The sequence below is a fragment of the Globicephala melas genome, unplaced genomic scaffold, assembly GCF_963455315.2.
Source record: "Globicephala melas unplaced genomic scaffold, mGloMel1.2 SCAFFOLD_441, whole genome shotgun sequence".
Taxonomy (NCBI): Eukaryota; Metazoa; Chordata; class Mammalia; order Artiodactyla; family Delphinidae; genus Globicephala; species Globicephala melas.
The window spans coordinates 108,767-128,979 of record NW_027207609.1 but is presented as its reverse complement, the minus strand read 5'-3'; the positions used below and the strand labels follow the sequence as shown (position 1 = coordinate 128,979).

Below are 20,213 nucleotides of genomic sequence, written 5' to 3'. Positions count from 1 at the left end.
CACCACTTGCCGAAGAGACTTTTTCCCATGGTATATTCTTGCCTTTTTCGTCAAAAATTAATAGACTATCGGTGTGTACCGTCCATACCAACACATACACTCACACACAGGCACCTCAGTGTAACTAAATTCACCGTGTGTACCAGCACAGACCACACAAACACGCACTCACACCTGGCTCACTGTGACTCAATGCACTGCCTATGCCAGCACACACACACACGCACATAGGCACGGCTCAGTGTAGACTGAATGCACAGCTTATACCAGCATACACACACACACACACACACACACACACACCCCTCAGTGACTCCATGCAAAGCCCATACCAGCACACACACACACATACACACATCTAAGTATGACTCAATGCTCAACCTATACCAGCACACAGACACACCGACACACACACACAAACGGCTCACTGTGACTCAATCAGACATAGATACACAATTTGTACAAATCGATAAGAAAAAGGTAAAGAACCCAAGCAGGTAATAAGCAAAGGCAATGGATTCACAAAAGACAAAACCTTGTTGCCAGTGGCCGTGAAGAGGTGCTTAACGTCCGAGATGCTTAAAGCCATGCCTCCTACCGCAAAGGGGAAGTGAGGAAACGGGACTAATTCACGACCCGCTGAATTGAAAATTGGTAATTCAGGAGTGTGATTCAGCAGTAGCCAGTAGAGCTGAAGGGGATGACCCTTTCGAATCCGCCATTCCTCTGCTGGAGTCCCAAACTTAATTCTTCTCTAGGGATCACAGCTAGAGAAGCTGTGCACACCTGCCCCGTCAAAGGAGCAGTGATACTCAATGATTAGAAACCGCCTAAATGCTCATCGATAGGGAATGTGTTAATAAATTCTATTTATAAAGTATAATACCTTAAAGCAGTTAAAGTTAACTAGGTCTAAATCAACAGGGGGTAAATCATAACGTTAAGCAAATATGGGACATGCCGTGGTGATTACATTTACGCGTAGAATTTAAAAGCTCAGGATAATACTATATTGTTTACAGAACATAGTTTTGTAATGAAAGCCTGAGATCAAGGATAGGAAAAATAAGCAGCAGCTTCAGATCAGAGGTGACTCTGGGGATGGAAGGAGAGAAGTTAGTTGGACATGGGGACCTCCAACCCTACCTGTAAACTTTTTCTTTCTTCAAAATATCTGAAGTAAAAGTGGCAACAATTAACATCTATCGAATTCGAGTAGTGATTAATTGGGTGGTATAGTTTTCTCTGTATATTTTATACATGGGAAATCTTTAATACTTTAAAGACGGTTAAAACACCTAAATGACCAATTTAAATCAGGGAAGCAAGGTCCAACGAGTCCACAGACCGGAACACCAGGCGGCCTTTAGAAACCACCATGTCAGAGAACTTAGGGAAGCAGGGAAATGCTTAAGAGACATTTGATGTGAAGCGTAGATTAGAAAATTGTTGTATGGGGGACTTTTTGTCAGCAGACTTTTAAAAAAAGATGTACCTTCCTCTTTTCGTAATGCCACATGGTCCCTGATTATAGGTGAGTTGTCTTTTCTCCAATATGTCAGTTTTTACAGTGAATGTATAGTCAGTTATCAGAAAAATAAACAACCTAATGATTAATTTGTAGCAGCAGCCTGTCGAAATAAACAGCTGAAGAGCGAGCAGCGTTCAATTTCAGACCAAACGCCTTGAAATTACTTTTGCTATTTACTGTGCTTATGCTGCCCTCCGGTGGAGAAATAGAAGAATGCTTATGAACGCAGAGCAGTTTATAAAATGCAGATGTGTTCTTCACATGTTGATAAAGATGCTATATAACTTTATTAAAAATTAATACATGTGCAATGTAAAAAACTTATAGTACCCGGAGAAATACAAAGAAAGGAAAACCTCACCCATAATCTCCCTTTATTATTAGCTCAGGATTCTGAGTTCCTGGGCAGGGGAGATAAACAAGATGAGGGTGTAGTAGTTCGTTCAGTATAAAGTCAACTTTTCTGCTATTGGAGTGCTAACCTAGACCCTTTTTTTAAAAATTAATTTATTTATTTGTTTATGTGGCCGTGTTGGGTCTTCGTTGCTGCGCGCGGGCTTTCTCTAGTTGCGGCGAGCGGGGGTGGGGGGCTACTCTTCGTTGAGGTGTGCAGGCTTCTCATTGCCGTGGCTTCTCTTGTTGCGGAGCACGGGCTATAGGCGTGCGGGCTTCAGTAGTTGTGGTGCGCTGGCTCAGTAGTTGTGCTGCACGGCCTTAGTTGCTCCGCGGCATGTGGGATCTTCCCAGACCAGGGCTCGAACCCGTGTCCTCTGCATTGGCAGGTGGATTCTTAACGACTGTGCCGCCAGGAAAGCCCAGATCCACCTTATCCCTTGATGCATTTTGTGGTAAACTGCAGACGTGAGTACATGTCTCCTTAAGTATCTCAGCAAGTGTGGCATTAACTAGTGAGCCGTATTTGTTTACAGTGCTTTTCTTTGAACGTAAACTTTACACAGAGTAAAATACACCCATCATTGTTTCTTCTCTCGGTCATTTTCTTTTCTTTTTTATTGAAGTGTAGTTGATTTACAACGTTGTGTTAATTTCTGCTGTACAGCAAAGTGATTCAGTTATACATATATATACATTCTTTTTGAATATTCTTTTCCCTTATGGTTTATCATAGGATACTGAATATACTTCCCTGTGCTACACGGTAGGGCCTTGTTTAGTCCATGTATAATAGTTTACATCTGTTAACCCCAACCTCCCATTCCATCCCTCCCCCAACCTCCTCCCCCTTGGCAACCACAAGTCTGTTCTTTATGTCCGTGAGTCTGTTGCTGTTTCATAGATATGTTCATTTGTGTCATAGTTTAGATTCCACATATAAGTGATATCGTATGGTATTTGTCTTTCTCTTTCTGACTTATTTCACTTAGTATGGTAATCTCTAGTTGCATCCATGTTGCTGCAAATGGCATTATTTTGTTCTTTTTTATGGCTGGGTACTAGTCCATTGTATACATGTACCACATCTTCTTTATGCATTCATCTGTCAGTGGACACGTAGGTTGTGTCCATGTCTTGGCTATTGTGAATAGTGCTGCTGTGAACATAGGGGTGCATGTATCTCTTTGGATTAGAGTTTTGTCTGGGTGTATGCCCAGGAGTGGGATTGCTGGATCATATATGGTAATTCAATTTTTAGTTTTTTAAGGAACCTCCGCATCTGTTCTCCAAATTGGCTGTACCAATTTACATTCCCACCAACAGTGTAAGAGGGTTCCCTTTTCTCCACACCCTCTCCAGCATTTGTTATTTGTAGAGTTTTTCATGATGGCCATTCTGACCAGTGTGAGATGGTACCTTATTGTAGTTTTGATGTTCATTTCTCTGATAATTAGTGATTTTGAGCATCTTTTCATGTGCCTATTAGCTATTTGTGTTTCTTCTTTGAAGAAATGTCGTTTTAGATCTTCTGCCCCTGTTTTGATTGGTTCATTTATTTTTTTGTTGTTGAGGTGTATGAGCTGTTTATATATTTTGGAAATTAAGCCCTTCTCAGTTGCATTGTTTGCAAATATTTTCTCCCGTTTTATAGGTCATCTTTTCCTTTTGTTAATGGTTTCCTTTGCTGCGCAAAAGCTTGTATGTTTGATTAGGTCCCATTTGTTTATTTTTGCTTTTATTCCTATTGCCTTGGGAGACTGACCTAAGAAAACATTGGTGCAACTTATGTCAGAGAATGTTTTGCCTGTGTTCCTTTCTAGGAGTTTTATGGTGTCATGTCTTACGTTTAAGTCTTTAAGCCATTTTGAGTTTATTTTTGTGTACGGTGAGAGGGTGTGTTTTAAATTTATTGATTTACATGCAGCTGTCCAACTTTCCCAGCACCACTTGCCGAAGAGACTTTTTCCCATGGTATATTCTTGCCTTTTTCGTCAAAAATTAATAGACTATCGGTGTGTACCGTCCATACCAACACATCCACTCACACACAGGCACCTCAGTGTAACTAAATTCACCGTGTGTACCAGCACAGACCCCACAAACATGCACTCACACATGGCTCACTGTGAATCAGTGAACCGCCTATACCATCACACACACACACACACACACACCCCTAAGTGTGACTCAATGCTCAGCGTATACCGGCACACACAAACACACAGACAATACTGTGACTCATGCAGACATTGAAGCAAATATACACACACGCACAGCTCATTGTGACTCAATGTACAGTCCATACCAGCACACACACACACACACAGCACACCTCACTGTAACTCAATGCTCAGACTGTATCAGCCCCCAGAACATACAGCATAGTCTGACTCAATGCTCAGTCTATACCAACACACACACAAACACACACGCACACACCAGTGACTCAATGCAAATCCCATACCAGCACAGACACGCACACAGACACATCTAAATGTGACTCCATGCTCAGCCTGTACAAGCACACACACACACATTGTGACTCATGCAGACCCTATACCACAAAATACACACACAGAAACACACACACACGCACGGCTCCCTGTGACTCAATGTACAGCATATACCAGCACACACACACAAAGACTCACATGCACGGCTCAGTGTGACTGAATGTACAGCCTATATCAGCAGACACAGACACACAAAGACACACACACAAGGCTCACTGTGAGTCAGTGCACAGTGTGTAGCACCACACACACAGACCTCAGTTACTCAGTGCAAAGCCCTTACCAGCACACACACACACACACACACACACACACACACACACACACGGCTGACTGTGACTCAGTGCACAGCATATGCCAGGCCACACACACACACACACACTAACATACATGGCTCACTGTGACTCAATGCCCAGCCTATGCCAGCCTACACACCCAAACACACACAGGCGGACACACGGCGCAGTGTGACTCAATGCCCAGCCTACACTGGAAACAACACACAGACATGGCTCACTGTCAGTCAATGAACTGCCCATACCGTCACACACACACACACACACACACCCCTACGTGTGACTCAATGCTCAGCGTATACCGCACACACAAACACACACAACTTAGTGTGACTCACGTAGACACTAAGCCAAATACACACACAAACACACACACAGCTCATTGTGACTCAATGTAGAGTCCATACCAGCACACACACACACACACCATACCTCACCGTAACTCAATGCTCAGACGATATCAGCGCCCCCCCCACACGCATACACACCGCGCAGTCTGACTCAATGCTCAGCCAATCCCAGCACACACACAAGCACACACACACACACCATTGACTCAATGCAAAGCCCATACCAGCACACACATACACACATGTAAATGTAAATGTGACTCAATGCTCAGCCTATACAAGCACACACAAACACACACACATTGTGACTCATGCAGACCCTACACCTCCAAATACACACACACAAACACACACACGCACGGCTGACTGTGACTCAGTGCACAGCATATGCCAGGCCACACACACACAAACACACACACACACAGAGAAATACACACGGCTCACTGTGACTCAATGCCCAGCCTATACCAGCCCACACTCCCAGACACACACAGGCAGACACACACAGGCAGACACACACAGGCAGACACACGGCTCACTGTGACTCAATGCACAGCCTACACTACACACACACAAATAACACACAGCTCACTGTGATTCAATGCTTAGCCTATACCAGCAGATACACATGCACGGCTCACTCTGACACAGTGCACAGCCTGTACCAGCACACACACACACCACACAGCTCACTGTGACTCGATGCTCAGGTTATACCAGCACACAGACACACACACCCTACTGTGATTCAGTGCACACCCACACCACTACATACACACACACACACACACACCTCATTGTGACTCAATGCTCAGAATATACCAGCACACACACACACACACACACACCCCAGTGACTCGTAAAACCTATACCAACACACAAAAACACATCCACGCAGCTAACTGTGACTAAATGCTCAGCCTATACCCACACACACACACACACACACACACACACACACGGCTGTGATTCATTGTACAGCCTGCACCAGGACAAAAACACGGCTCACTGTGACTCAATGCCTAGCCTGTAGCAACACACACACACACACACGGCTCACTGTGACTCAATGTACAGTTTTTACCAGCACACACACACACACACAAACACACCTTGCTGTAACTCAGTGCACAGTCTATACCAGCACACACATACACAAAGACACACACACGCACGGCTCACTGTTACTCAGTGCACCGTCCATACCAACATACAGACACACACACAGGCACATCAGTGTAACTAAATTCACAGTTTATACACGCACACACACAAAAAAACACGCACTCACACATGGCTCACTGTCAGTCAATGAGCTGCCTATACTGTCTCACACACACACACATACACACCTACGTGTGACTCAATGCTCAGCGTATACCTGCACACAACACACAACTTAGTGTGACTCACGTAGACACTAAGCCAAATACACACACACACACGCACACGCACAGCTCATTGTGACTCAATGTACAGTCCATACCAGTGTGCGCAGACACGCACACACACACACAACACACCTCACTCAGTGCTGAGCCCCCTACACACACACACGCACACGCACACACAGCTCTCTGATTCATTGCACAGCCTGTACCAGCACACACACACACACACACACAGACACACACGGTTGTGAATCTATGCTTAATATGTAGCAGCATACACACACACAAACACGCACTCACACATCTCACTGTGAATCAGTGAACCGCCTGTACCATCACACACAGGGACATGCACATACACGTCTCACTGTGACTCAATGCACAGCGTATACTAGCCCGTCTGCCCACACACACAGGCAAACGGCTCACTGTGACTCAGTGCTCAGCCTATACCAGCACACACACACACACACCTCCGGGGTTCTATTGTTTTAATGGGAAATGCAGAAAACACACACTCAGGATGCCTGGGCTTTCAGGGCACAGCCACAGGGCAGTACAGCTGACAGGTTAACGATGGAGTCAGTGTCTCCTGCGTCCCTGTGCCTGAGACTGGCTCAGCGTGTGCAGTGCAGCTGGCCCTGAAGAAGCAAAACGTTGAGCATCTCCTTCCATGGGTCGTGGAGTGCGGCACAAGGGTCACTGGCTCCCAGAAGCACCATCCCAGCAGCAGCCTAAGGTGCGTTTCCATTGCCCCCTGTGTGATGAATTCCTTGACCATATCAGAACTCACATAAGACAAGCAGAGTATCCTGGTAGAAGGCAAGCATAAAATGTAGGAGGCATTTGTGCACTTTTTAAAAATCTGTGATTTGGGTCAATTTTTTTCTTGTTCTAAACACAAATTCACTCTCCTAATTTTGAGTAATGCTTGTTAAGAAAAATCCCTCGCTCTTGGGGCTTCCCTGGTGGTGCAGTGGTTAAGGATCCGCCTGCCGATGTAGGGCTCACGGGTTGATCCCTGGTCCGGGAAGATCTCACATGCCACGGAGCAACTAAGCCCGTGAGCCACAATACTGACCCTGTGCTCTAGAGTCTGCGAGCCACGACTACTGAAGCCTGCGCACCTAGAGCCCGTGCTCCACAATAAGAGAAGCCACTGCAATGAGAAGCCTGTGCACCACAACGAAGAGTAGCCCCCCTCGCCAGAAGTAGAGAAAGCCCGTGCACAGCAACGAAGATCCAACACAGCCCAAAATGAATGAATGAATTAAAAAAAAAAAAAAGAATCCACCTGCCAAAGCAGGGGACACGCGTTCAAGCCGTGGTCTGGGAAGATCCCACATGCCGCGGAGCAACTAAGCCCATGTGCCACAACTACTGAGCCTGCACTGTAGAGCCCGCGAGCCACACCTACTGAGCCCGCATGCCGCAAGTACTGAAACCCACGCACCTAGAGCCCGCAACAAAAGTAGCCAGTGCAGTGAGAAGCCCGCGCACCACAACGAAGAGTAGCCCCTGCTCGCCACAACTAGAGAAAGCCCAATGCAGCCAAAAATAAATAAATTTGTTAAAAACAAAAGAATCCCTCCCTCTCAATTGGCTAACCTTCGGGTCCCACCAACCTGCTGCACAGCAGAAGCGTTTCTAATCAGCCAACCAGGAGCAACTGCCGTGTGCTGGGTGGTTCCAACAGATGCGTTTGGATGCAGGGAAGGCACTTCCTCCAGGTCCCGAATACAGTGATGGCAGCAGAAGTGTGGGCGCTTCCACTGGCACCCCTCTGATCCAGGCACTGGTCCTGAGCACATTAACACATCAGCTCAGTTGCTCTCACAACAGCTCTCCTCCAACTACAGAGGAGGAAGCTGAGGCTGGAGAGGCTGGCGCTTGCTCACAGCCATCCGCCCGAAGTGACAGAGCTGGCTTTGCTCCAGGAATTTGGCTTCGGGTCCTGGACGATTTCGTGCTCTTCGGTATCGGGCCCTGGTGTGGGAGGTGTGGTCCATCAACGGCCCCAACTCCTCACAGCTCCCTGTAGCCACACTCTGCCACGGGACTTACGGTTCCTTCCACTAAAGGGGTAGAGCACATGCCGCACCCTCTGACTTTGGGTTTGGCTGCAGCCCTTGCTTTGGCAATGGAAGGTTAGCAGGTGCACTCTAACCAGAGACAGGAGAAGCACCGCTGGGACTGGGCTTGTTCTCTTATGCATCTGCCACTGACCTGCCCAGGCCAAACTCTTGGTGCCAGGAGGAACATGACAGGCACGTGGAGCAGAGCCTGATCTCCAATTTCATGAGCTAACGGAATACGTCTCACTGGACCCTGATGCGATTTTACAGTGCTTGTTACACAGCACTGCTGTGGCAGGCACTGACTTATACAACCTGTGTCTGTGACATTTTCCTGACTGCAAATTGACTGCCCTTTACTAGACTGGCAGAAATAGTCACATACATACATACATAGAATTAATTCCACCATTTATCAATGGTTGAAGAATCTAATATACGGTAAGGATATTGCAATTCTTAAAAAAAAAAAGATGTAAATCAAAGACATGCTCGGTTCACGGAAGGACACCATTTATTTTGTGAACGTCAAGCAGAATGATCTGTTGAGACGTAAGTGAAAGTATTGAGCGTGAAATCTGTACGCATCTTCCAAAGGCGCAACGCCCCTGACTGGAATCTCACTATACAGAGCGTTCCACAGCTGAGCTATGACCAAGGGTGAGCTATCAGCCACCACCGAAGAATGCCAAGGGCAAAACATTAGCACCAGATTGTCTTTATAGGCAATAACATAACTATATACAAAGTTATGTACATTGACTCACTGCAATCTGTGGGTCCCCACTAACCGGACATTGAAGAGGCAAACGGGAACGTTGTGATTCTATGTGCTTCGTTAAAAGGACAGTAGAGCACTATATATTGCTATGTAGAAGAGAAAGGGCTCAAAAGACACCAAAAAGCTGGATACAGACACAAATTCTATTTTCACATTTTACAGACATATCATCAAAATGATCACAATACTGTATCTGAAGGGAAAGAATCACAGGTAAAAGCTTTGTGACAATTAAAAACACTGAAATCACCGTGGTTGTCTCCCCGAAGGAGGAAGCAGGGGCAGTGTGCGGGGTGGGGGGGGGGTGTCCATGGACAGCCAGCTTTACCTTTCCTGACGTGATCAGTTTTCACAGCAAGTGACCCACACCACGTGGCAAGGACACTTCGTTGGCAGAAGAGGGATTTTTCAAGTCAGGAATAGCTTAATTGAATAGGCATAAAAACTTGAAAAGGCATTTCTCTTTGGCGTCGGTGGGCTGCCAAAGGAGTGTTTATTTTGCCAGCATCACGGACGCCTGCCAGGTCGGCCCCCTCTACGGGTGCACGGAGATCACTGCGGCAGCCCGGGAGTCCAGTCTCCCCTCTGGCTGGCGAAGTATGGCCTAGTTAGTGTCCTTTAAGACATTTGCGTCCGTCTGTGTTTGGTAAGGCAGCAGCCACTGCTGACAGAGGGACATCTCCCCCCGCCGCTGGAAAACTTATTTTACAGGAGTAAGAGGAATAAGGAGTAAAACGATCTCACAGGTCAAACCAAAGTCTGCACATGACCTCGACGTGAAGTTATCCTAGGGCTTCTCCCGCCATTAACCACACATTTCAACAGATGAGCACTGTGACGAAACTCACCACTCCACGGTGACCAGATTAAAAAGAAGTACGTGAGAACCACGCCACTGGCGGCTAGAACAGCGATTCACGTGCTTACTCGCCATGCATATATCCTCTTTGGTGAAGTGTCTATTTCAGTCTTTTGCCCACCTTTTAATCGGGCTGTTTGTTTTCTTACTGTTAAGTTTGAGCGTTCTTATACATTCTGGATACAAACGGTTTGTCACATACATGATTTGCAAGTTATTTTCTCCTAGCCTGTGATCTGTCCAGTGGAAAATGACAGCTTGACAGTTTTCTTTAGTGAATAGACTCTTTACCATCTCACAATTTCAACCACTAAAAAAGGGTACTAGGAGCTGTACACTGTGTGGCAGAAAAAGATTGGGTCTAGGAGTTCTGTGGTCCACCGGGACCTCTGAGAAACCAGAGCAACGGTTCTCAAACGGTATGTGGCCCTTACGGCACGGTAACAAATAGAGGCAAAAAGAGAGAAATTGCCAATTGTAATTAAGGATCATACACACGCAAAATAAATGTTCTGGGGAAAGAGTAAGTTAAGAAATATCTCGTCGGCCTTAAGCAAAAAAACACCTAGCAAGCACATTTACCGGACACGCTTTTAGCCAAGTAATTTCTCTTTGCAGGAAAATACCATTTGAACCGTGACATCAGCCGAGAAGTCCTAAAACCGCGTGTCTGCTTTGCGTGTGTTTTAAAGCGCGAACGCTATTTAAGTGGCAATTTTAGAGTGAGTGAACCCAACATGTACGCTCTTCTTTTCACAGCTGGTTTTTAACCACATGGAAAACCATTCACCTTTGCAGAGTGTTACTAAAGTATCATCCTGATTTTTGCTGGGTCGCAGATCATCCTTACGGGACAGACAACGACCGCTCAACACTTCTGGGCCAACAGGAGAAGCCGGCAGCCGCCACCTCCCGTGACCCACCGGAGAGGTCGTGCGCCAGGCTTTGCCCGACACGCGCTCATTGCCTCCTGAGAGGAGGAAGGGGTGCAGCGTGGGAAGACGGAAGGGCAGACCCGAGCCGGCAAGGACCACGTGCGTGCACCTCGGGACCAGAGCTCAGTCCGTACTCGGGAACTCACCGTTCACCGGGCGCCACGTGGGGTTGCTTCCAGGCCAAGGGTGACGGGGAGCCACTCTGCTCAGCATTCAGGAGGGGAACTAAGACATTCAATCAATCATCCCAAACGCGCCCACGGAAACTATTGCTTTTCTAACGGCCATTTGGTTCTGGGAGGGATTCCCTCTCCAGGACCTAAGTCCAGGCTGGGGTTTTCATCTGCCTCCTGTTGCGTGCCCCGCTGGGGAGGCGTCGGGCCGCAGGCCCCTCATTTGCCTCTGTCGGGCGGAAGGCTGTCCAGCAGGCACTTGAGCTGCTCTTCGCCCAGGTGGATCTTGTCCTCCAGCTCGCGCTGCTCGATGAGGAGGGCCGACTTCATCCTCACGAAGTGCGCGTAGTCGGCCAGGCTGTCCTGGCTGAGGTAGCTGGCCAGGATGTCGGACACGATGCCCTCCCGGCGGTCCAGGTTCTCCTTCAACTCCTTGGCGTCCTCGTGCTGCTGGATCAGGACCCGTTGCTTCTCGAGCAGGGATTGCTGGAGAGACAGAGAGAGACGAGCCTGCTGGGGACCAGGCAGTGGCGGTGGTGGGGGGGGCCGGGGGGGGGGAACGGTGTCCGGCAGCTCTTTTGGGGGCTGGTCCAGTGGAGACCCTGATGCCACCCGAGTTAGGGACCCGCGCAGAAGCACCTGGGGCGTGGGCAGGAGGCACCTCGCGGAGCAGAGGCCCCAGCGCCAGCTCCCCCGTTGGCGCTCTTGGGCCGCTGCCACCTCCACTTGCTCCTGTCTCCGTGAAAGGCCGTGAGGAACACGGGAGCCATCCAGGCACGAAATGCTCCAGGACCGGGAGATGCTCAGAAAGCAAAGGGCTGAGGCAGCTGGTGTGCGTCCAAGGCCTTTCCCTGCCGATACCGTGGCCAAACGGACACAAGGCGCAGGTTCTAAAGAGACTCCAGGGCAGGACTGCTAGACCCTGCCGGCAGACGGAGCTGCAGCCCGGGAGCAAAGCTGTAGCCGAGGCCGTGAGAGGGGGCGGCGGGGCGGGGGGCGAGACCGCGCCTGTCGGGGAGGTGCCCTCTCTCCTTCCGAGGGTCCCGCCCTGGGTCACACAGACGCCCCCGTTTCCAGAACGCAGCACTCGCTGTCTGCCCACAGGGCGCGCCCCTACTTCCCCTGCCCTCTCTAACTTTAATGAAAACTGAGCGGGGGGAGAGGTGAACGCGGTAGATGTCTGCAAGTGCCGGCTGGCAGAAGCCACGGACGCCCTGTCCTCGGTGCGAGTTTCTGACACCAGCAGGGCCACCTTGCAGCTTGGACATTCTACCCACGGCCACGCATGAGCATCCCGGGTGCGCGAGTGCTCTGCAGAGCGCCGATCCACAGAAAGAGCTCAGAAAAGGTGAGCTGCTATGAAACGGAGGCTGACAGCAGAAGCTGCTCCTGGGGTGAGGCTTCCGGGAAGTGCCCCTGACTGCACAACCTTTCGGGGTCACCTGTTCCGGGGGACACCTTGAGCTTCAGGTGCTTGTGAAACAAAGACAATGTATTTTCACGGCAAGAGGCAAGGTATAAGGCCAATTCATGCCAACCAAAAGGGAAACAGACCTCAACTGATGCGAGAAATGCAGTTCGGGCCACTAAGGTCAGCTGGGCTCCCTGGCAACTAGAAGCTGCTGATGGGAGGGAGGGATTCACGTGTCTGCATCTGCCCACGTGCTCATTTTCTACCTGGGAAGACAGGGGAAGCCGCCTACAGCCTGAGGCCACATCTTTTCACTCGTTAGCGTGCCTGTCTCTGCAAACCGCAGCTTTCCCAAGCCCTGGCTGCCGGACCCGGAGATGTTCATCTGGCACCGGCCACACGGGAGGCTAGCCCACTGCGCTGCCCCTGGACGTGGTGACTGAGCACTCCTTTGGGTCCACGAAGGTGACGCTGCATCAGCCACACACAGCCACGGGGGAGAGCGCCTGTCTGCTTCTCCTCCCTCCCACGGCCCCCCTAGGGATGCAGTTAGGAGCTATGCAGCCAGGTCCCCAGGAGGACCACGGTCCCCGGTGTGTGACTGCTTCTACTTCCTCCAATTCTAAGTAAGGCTTGGTCAGTCCCAAGCAAGGGGAGATAAGGATGAGCTGGGCTGCAAAGATATTACTATTTTTCATTTAATCGATCCTTGAGAGTTTACTATTTCAATTACAAGTAAGTCTCTCTTTCCCATTCATGTTATTTCCCTAAGTTCTTTCAGATAAACTGGGCAAAGACGGCAAGAGCAGCAAAATGGAATGCGAACGTAACCCAAGGGGATCGGGGTCCAAGGGGATCGGGGTCCAAAGCCCGTTACTTTTTCGACCCTTATGCAATACGTTCCGTGATTGATAGTCACTAACGACTTGGCTAAGCACAAAAGATCACGGGCTCAAAGCCACGCGCTTTGTAAGATCTTTCTGTGTAACCTGAAACCATTCTCACCTGGAGTCCAGGGGGAGGGGTGCCTTTTCTGCTCCCCTTGTAGAGAAGTTAAGGTGCCTTATTAATGATGAAGATGATCATTTTGAAGGCCTATTATGTGGAAAGAAGCAAACTAGATGTGCTCCTGCTACCTGACCTACGAAGTAGTAAAGCCTGTGAGGTAGACGGTGTCTTGCACGTGCAAAGAGCAGACACGCAGACCCACTAAGAAATGTCCCAAGTTGCACTGCTGTGAAGGGAGGAGGAAAGCAGAGCAGCTCTTAGACTCATTCTAGACCCTGCGGCCCTCTTGTGAAGTCCCAGCAACCAAGTCACCATCAAACGGCACTGTCACCGGGGGCCGAGGACTCGTCAGGCAGTGGGGGAGCTCCACTTACCCACTTACCTGCGGTGGGGAAAGGTTACTAGGAAGAGACCGACACTAGCAGCGGTCGTGGGACTATACGAGAAGAGGTCCACTCTCCCGGACGCGCGCCGCGCCGCCTCCCCCCCACCCCACCCCCCCGCCCCCGCTACAAGGACGGAGCCAGCAAGCCCTGGGCGTTCGTTCAACGGCGTCTTGCGCTACGAGGCGGACAGGTGGCCGCGGCGGCTGAACGAGGCTTCCCGGCGGTCTGCTCCACCCCCCACAGGAAAGCCACACCCCGCCGCGCCTTCCAGGTCAGCCCTGGCCATAGTTACCCGATCGCCAGGAGCAGTGCCGTCGTCCAGATTGTTGAGGGCATTTTCCACGCGGGCCAGACGGCCGGACAGCGACAGCAGGAGGTTCACCACCTTGTCCAGGTCCCCGATGAACATGCGGAACTTGTCGAACTCGTTGGGCTTGCAGACGGCCTTGGCCAGGGCCTCCACCTCGTCGCCCAGCGCGCTGTTGGCCTGCATGTCCTCCCGCAGGCTCTGCCGCGCCTGCCGCAGCACCTGCAGCTTGCGACCGATGCTCTCGATGAGCTCCTGCTGTGGGCACAGGGCAGGGGACACGGTCAGGGCCGCCTTGCGGCACCCCCTCACCCATCCCGGATCTGCGGGCCACTCAGCTCAGCCGGGCGGCAGCTTGTTTGGCATCAGCAAATAACAGGGGGACTTCCCCGGGGGCGCAGTGGTTGGGAATCCGCCTACCAATGCAGGGGGCACGGGTTCGAGCCCTGGTCCGGGAAGATCCCACATGCCGTGGAGCAACTAAGCCCGTGCGCCACAACTACTGAGCCTGCGCTCTAGAGCCCGTGAGCCACAACTACTGAAGCCCAAGTGCTGCAACTACTGAGGCCCGCGCGCCCAGAGCCCGTGCTCCACAACGAGAAGCCACCGCAATGAGAAGCCTGCGCGCCGCAACTAGAGAAAGCCCGCGTGCAGCAACGAAGACCCAACGCAGCCAAAAATAAATATAACTAACTGGGGATGTTTAAGCCTAGGGGAAGGATAAGGCCTTCCTGTTCAATCATTGGCGTTTGATTTAGAAACGGAACAGAACAAACCTATTCTCATCCTGTGACTGTCCTATCAGACTATGCAGGAGTGGGACCCCTGGGGCTACTCACGGTAAACCTCGTTTCAGCCTGTACCTTTGCAAGGATTCTCCGGGCCTCTGTGATACCCTGTGCTTCCTTCTTTGTTTTTTGCTTTTTTTTCTGGCCGTGCTGTGCGGCTTGTGGGATCTTAGTTCCCCGACCAGGGATCACACCCAGGCCCTCAGCAGTGAAAGCGCCGAGTCCTCACCCCTGGACCGCCAGGGAAGTCTCTGCGCTTCCTTCTTTGGCAGTTCCCAATTGGAAGACTTACATGCACACAAGTTATTGAGTCTGGTAGTGAACGTCTGGTACTGAACTCCGTGATTAAAACATGTCTTCCATGTAGAATGAGCAATAAAAATTAAGACAAATGAAGGATGTCAATGAACTTAGGCAAGTCTTTCACAATAATAAAGTACTGATCTCCATTTGACCAAAATGTAAATAAATGACTTCTTTAAACGTCATGAAATATACATGCTGCAACGTTTACCGTCCCGCCTCTTTTCTCGTGTGCTGTTCTGTGGCATTGAGGCGTGCACGGTGCTGTGGGCTAGCACCGCCACCCATCTCCACATCCTCTCCATCCTCCGAAACGGAAACTCCGAGCATTCAATACGAGCTCGCCATTCCCCCCCTCCTGCCAGCTCTCGAAATGACTAATTTTTACAGAGCAAAAATGACACGTACAAAGACCTTTTAATCGGTCACCATCCTGAAGTGAAGCGGCACCATGTGGTCCAAGTTGAGGGGCAGAGAAAGTAGATTATCTGTCTCGTGGGTCATCACATTTGAGAAAAATTACAAGGACCGCTCAGAAGGGGTCCAGCAGGGAAGCCTTCCCCAGAAAAACCCTGTTCCCATGACTACGGACGTGCTTCTGCTGTTAAACCCACGCATGGCGGATGCCAACCGGCGGCCCGACCTGACACGGTGAGCGGTGAAGGGCCAACGGCGAGCAGCAAAGTCACCCGTTGTCCTTTTCGGAACCCTGCTGCCACCCGCCCTGCACGAGTCCACCAACCTCGTGTCGACGGACACAGCAGGTTACGTGGGGTTTAGGAGGCCAACGCATCCCTGTGCTAGCCCGAGGCTGGGGTGATGAAAACGGAGGCAGTGCTCTGCTGCCCGCACCCAAATGAGGATTAAACAATTAGTTGGAATGTTAAGTCCGATTAGGATTTTTAAACTCAGTCTGTTGCTCCACAGTGAGTAACACTATTTTATGTACAACAGACCCATGAAAATGGTCCGTGCTGTCCACCGCCCCCCCCCCGCCCCGTCCTGGGGCAGTTTCCAAACTCTGGCCCCAGACGGAGTCCGCAGGGCTCGGCAGGGCAGGGAGCAGTTGCCGCGACCTCCAGGGTTAACATAAAGATGGGTGAAATCGCCGGAGGCTCAGCCCGCTGCTTGGCATGCAGTAGGCGCCTGTCCACAGCCGCTGCCGGCAAGGCTGCAAGTGTGCATGAGAAGCTGCTCCGAGCTCACCGCTACCGTCCGGTAGACACTGCCCCATCCCAGGGACTATTTGGGCAGGAGGGAAAAAAAAAAAAAATCAAACCACCTCGGGAGACCCGCTGAAGCGCTGGAGGCACCCTACACTTCGTATGCCTGATACGGGTGATCTGTGTCTCAGGACGATGCTTCCAAAGAGGGTCTCCATGCAGCATTTTTCCTATCAAGCGAGCCATCAAGTCCTCCCAAGCGCACCTGCACAGCCCTCCCTTCTCCTCGTCCCGTGCACACTTCGTAAGCGCGTGACACCGTAGATATGAGGGCACTGGAAAGGCGGCAGAGGCAGCGCAGCCAGGAGAACAGGACTACTGGGTCAGCGACAGCACTGACCTAGCGCTTAAAGCATTTCCTGCTTGGGGTGAAAGTGCCCGACATACGCTTACTGAACCAAAAGCGTCAGCTGGCTTAGGAAGTTAATCCTGGTGGGGTGATGGGCAGGGGGCAAGCTCACAGTGACTCATGTCAATCCCAAAGCCGGCATCTCGTGTCCCCAAAGAAATCGGGAGAGGCCCCAGACAGATGAAAGGAGCGGTACCAAGGCTGCTGCTTCCCAAATTCAGTACATCATGAGAAACAAAGGCACAGTGTAAAGAACATAGTTCTTTGCATCTAGGGTGTGGACGAAATTAAAACTGTCCAAACTGGATGTTTTTTCTAGGTGTATGAGAATAACACCACTTTTTTTAAATTCATTATTTTTAAGAACGTGGAAAACACAACCAGAAGAAAGCAAATGGTACCCTGTGCCAGACACAGGGCCTCTAAAATCCCAGGACCAAAACTCTTAGTTTTCATTTCCTTTTTGAATTAAAAAAAGGCTATCACTTCCTAAATTGAAAGTCACTTTCTTTTACACAAGGGTCAGGGTATTTCTTCTGGAATGGGTTTGTCTATCATATTTGAAACCAATCAATGGCATTTTTTAAACAACTAACAATACGAGGAGGTATTAAACATTATCCTTTGCAAGGGTCTTGTCAAAGCAAATTGGTATTTTTTATGAAAGCCCCTTCCAAGATGCTAAGTGTACGGAAAAATGCACCAAATGCTGGTTCCCTCCTTTTTCTCCTGGTGCTGACTACGCATGCTCAAAGCCCCTGGAATTAAACCAACAGCACATGCTATCCTCTGAAACTGACTGCCTTGGGCAATTCCTTTCTCCCTTTATGCTAAATCCTTCCTAAAAAAACAAACCAGGTAATCACACCTAGATGTCACAAGTCTGGCCCGTTGACATGCCGTGAAGATTTGAAGCTCGTACAGTAGTGAAGACATCGGCACTGATAGCAATAATTTTGTCCCTACCGTGACCTCATGGTTACACGCTATTTCACCTCTGACCTCCTCTCTAATCCTCCCCCTTCCTTGTCCACACAGCTCCAGCTATTGGTCACTGCTGCTTCCCCCACGTGTCACAAAACTCCCACCCCAGGGCCTTGGCACTTGCTGCCCCAACCCCACTCCCCCAGACCCTCCCCAGATCAACCAGACATTGGCTCACATCACTCCAGGTCTCTGTTCATCATCCGCTCATCAGAGCCTTCTCTACAATCATACTCCTTTACCTCTCTCTAGTCCTTCACGCTGTTTTAGTTTTCTGACCACCCGACCTACTCCATTAAGGGTTGGCAAACTTTTTCTATAAATGGCCAAACAGTAAATATTTTAGACTTCAGGGACCACACAGCCACTGTTGCAACTACTCAACACTGCTGGTGTAGCGTGAAAGCTACCAGAGACCATATGTAAATGAACGAGTGTGGCCGTGTTGCAATAAAACTGTATTTACAAGAGCAGGTGGGGGGCAGGGGCCCACGGGGCCCTGTTTGTTTTTTTATATTCGTTTTTATGTTGGCTATCCATCTCCTCTGTGAGCACTCAAGTGCCTTCAGGGAAATAAAGACTGACTCCAGTCTGTTTTGTCTACTGCTGTATCCCCAAGTGCCTGGGTGAGTTTTTGGAGTTGAACAGATGATGCTTTTTGGTTAACAACGCACTTCACAATGTACTGTTGAATTTAATTAACATCATCGGATCACAGATGATCACAGATATTTGAAACGGATAGTCAAAGAGGACATGTGCCTTGCAGAAGGTCATACAATTAAGCCCTCTGGATTTAACTGGGGTAGAAGAGACATATCAGTTGACCTTAAAATGAGAGAGACTGGTGGCCACCTAGCTAATTTGACACTGGATCTCATTACAAAGAGATGGCAAAGAGACCCTGGCAGAGAGGCCCAATTTTAGAACAGAAGACTCACCCACAAAGGGCTTAATACACAGGCCCAAATGTCAGCGTCCCACATAGAAGCCCAACACCAACGGCGCTCGGCGCAGGGCCCAGGGTCGGGGTGGAGCCGGGTGCCGCCCCCGGCCGGCCTGCCTGCCAGCCAGCCGGCGCGTTCTCGTTTGGAATTGCAGCTCCCCTACCTTCTTCACCGACAGGTCGTGGTCGGCGTCACTCCCTGAATCCTCTTCGGCTTCTTGCTGGTCCTGCAGGTCTTTCATCTTAATCAGCAGCTCCGCCTTGGGGGCCGATGTGCTGTAGTAGGTGGAGTTGGTGGCCAGGGACACGGCTGCCGGCACACTCAGCTCCTCCTTCCTGGGTAACGAAACATCAGAACACCCGTTAGCTCTGAGCGTACACACAGACGTGCCCGCAAGTCCCACAGCCTGGGCTGTGACCGGCAAATGGTGGTGCTAACGGAAAGGCACCAGCTAGAGAGATGAGACAGCAAGAGTGGGGAAGGAGTAGGTTGTGAGGTCAGAACTAAAACACCCCGCCAGGTGGTGCTCGAAGGCTCGCCCCGGAGGGAGGAGAGTGCAGATGGTATCCGCCGGGAGCCCGAGGTCCATGGGGAGAGGTCTGCCGCTATCCGTAGGCGTGGCCGCACGCCCAAGGTCACCGGGCACCTTTCTACCAGCAGCCGCATTTGCTGCCTCTTGCTACGGCCTGACTTCCTGTCTGCCTGGTACTCCCGCCTACCGTCAGTCAACGATGCGTATGGAGACCATGTACAGAAACAGGAGAGATGTGAGCAGATACACCTTTGTGGGCAGGTGACTGAAGGACGGGCTGGAAAGCGCTCTTTACGAAACCTGTTGCAGCAAGTTCGCTCCCTCCGTTAAATGAGCAACAACAGAAAGCCTCTTTCATAAACACAGGTACTAAGAAGCAGTCTCAACTTTCACCCCTCTTGTGACAAGTTTCTCAACTTCCGTACTAGTGACACTTGGGGCCGGACCATTCTTTGATGGGGGGGGGGCCGTCCCGTGCAGCGCAGAGCCGCAAGCAGCATCCCTGGTCTCCACCCACTAGATGCCAGGGCACCTCTCCCAGTGGTGGCAACCGAAAGTGTATCGCGACATTGCCAACTGTCCCGTGGCGGGAGACAACAGCCTCCGGCTGAGAACCACCGCCTCATGAGAAGAAGCCCCGTGGGCATCTCCGGAAACGTATATTTTCACATCTTT

The 20,213-nt window shown here is 50.3% G+C and overlaps 1 protein-coding gene across 1 annotated transcript in view; it reads right to left on the bottom strand.

Moving 5' to 3' along the window:
• Positions 1 to 9,044: 9,044 nt before the first annotated feature.
• LOC132593310 (protein Shroom2-like) overlaps positions 9,045 to 20,213 on the bottom strand; it is a 36,067-nt gene continuing 24,898 nt past the window's right edge. Inside the window, exons 4-6 of the mRNA XM_070044816.1 lie at positions 19,170 to 19,341; positions 14,398 to 14,670; positions 9,045 to 11,786 (exon numbers count right to left, since the gene is read on the bottom strand). Coding sequence (XP_069900917.1) covers positions 11,520 to 11,786; positions 14,398 to 14,670; positions 19,170 to 19,341 — 712 coding nt within the window. The 3' untranslated portion in view covers positions 9,045 to 11,519. The remainder of the gene's footprint in view (positions 11,787 to 14,397; positions 14,671 to 19,169; positions 19,342 to 20,213) is intronic.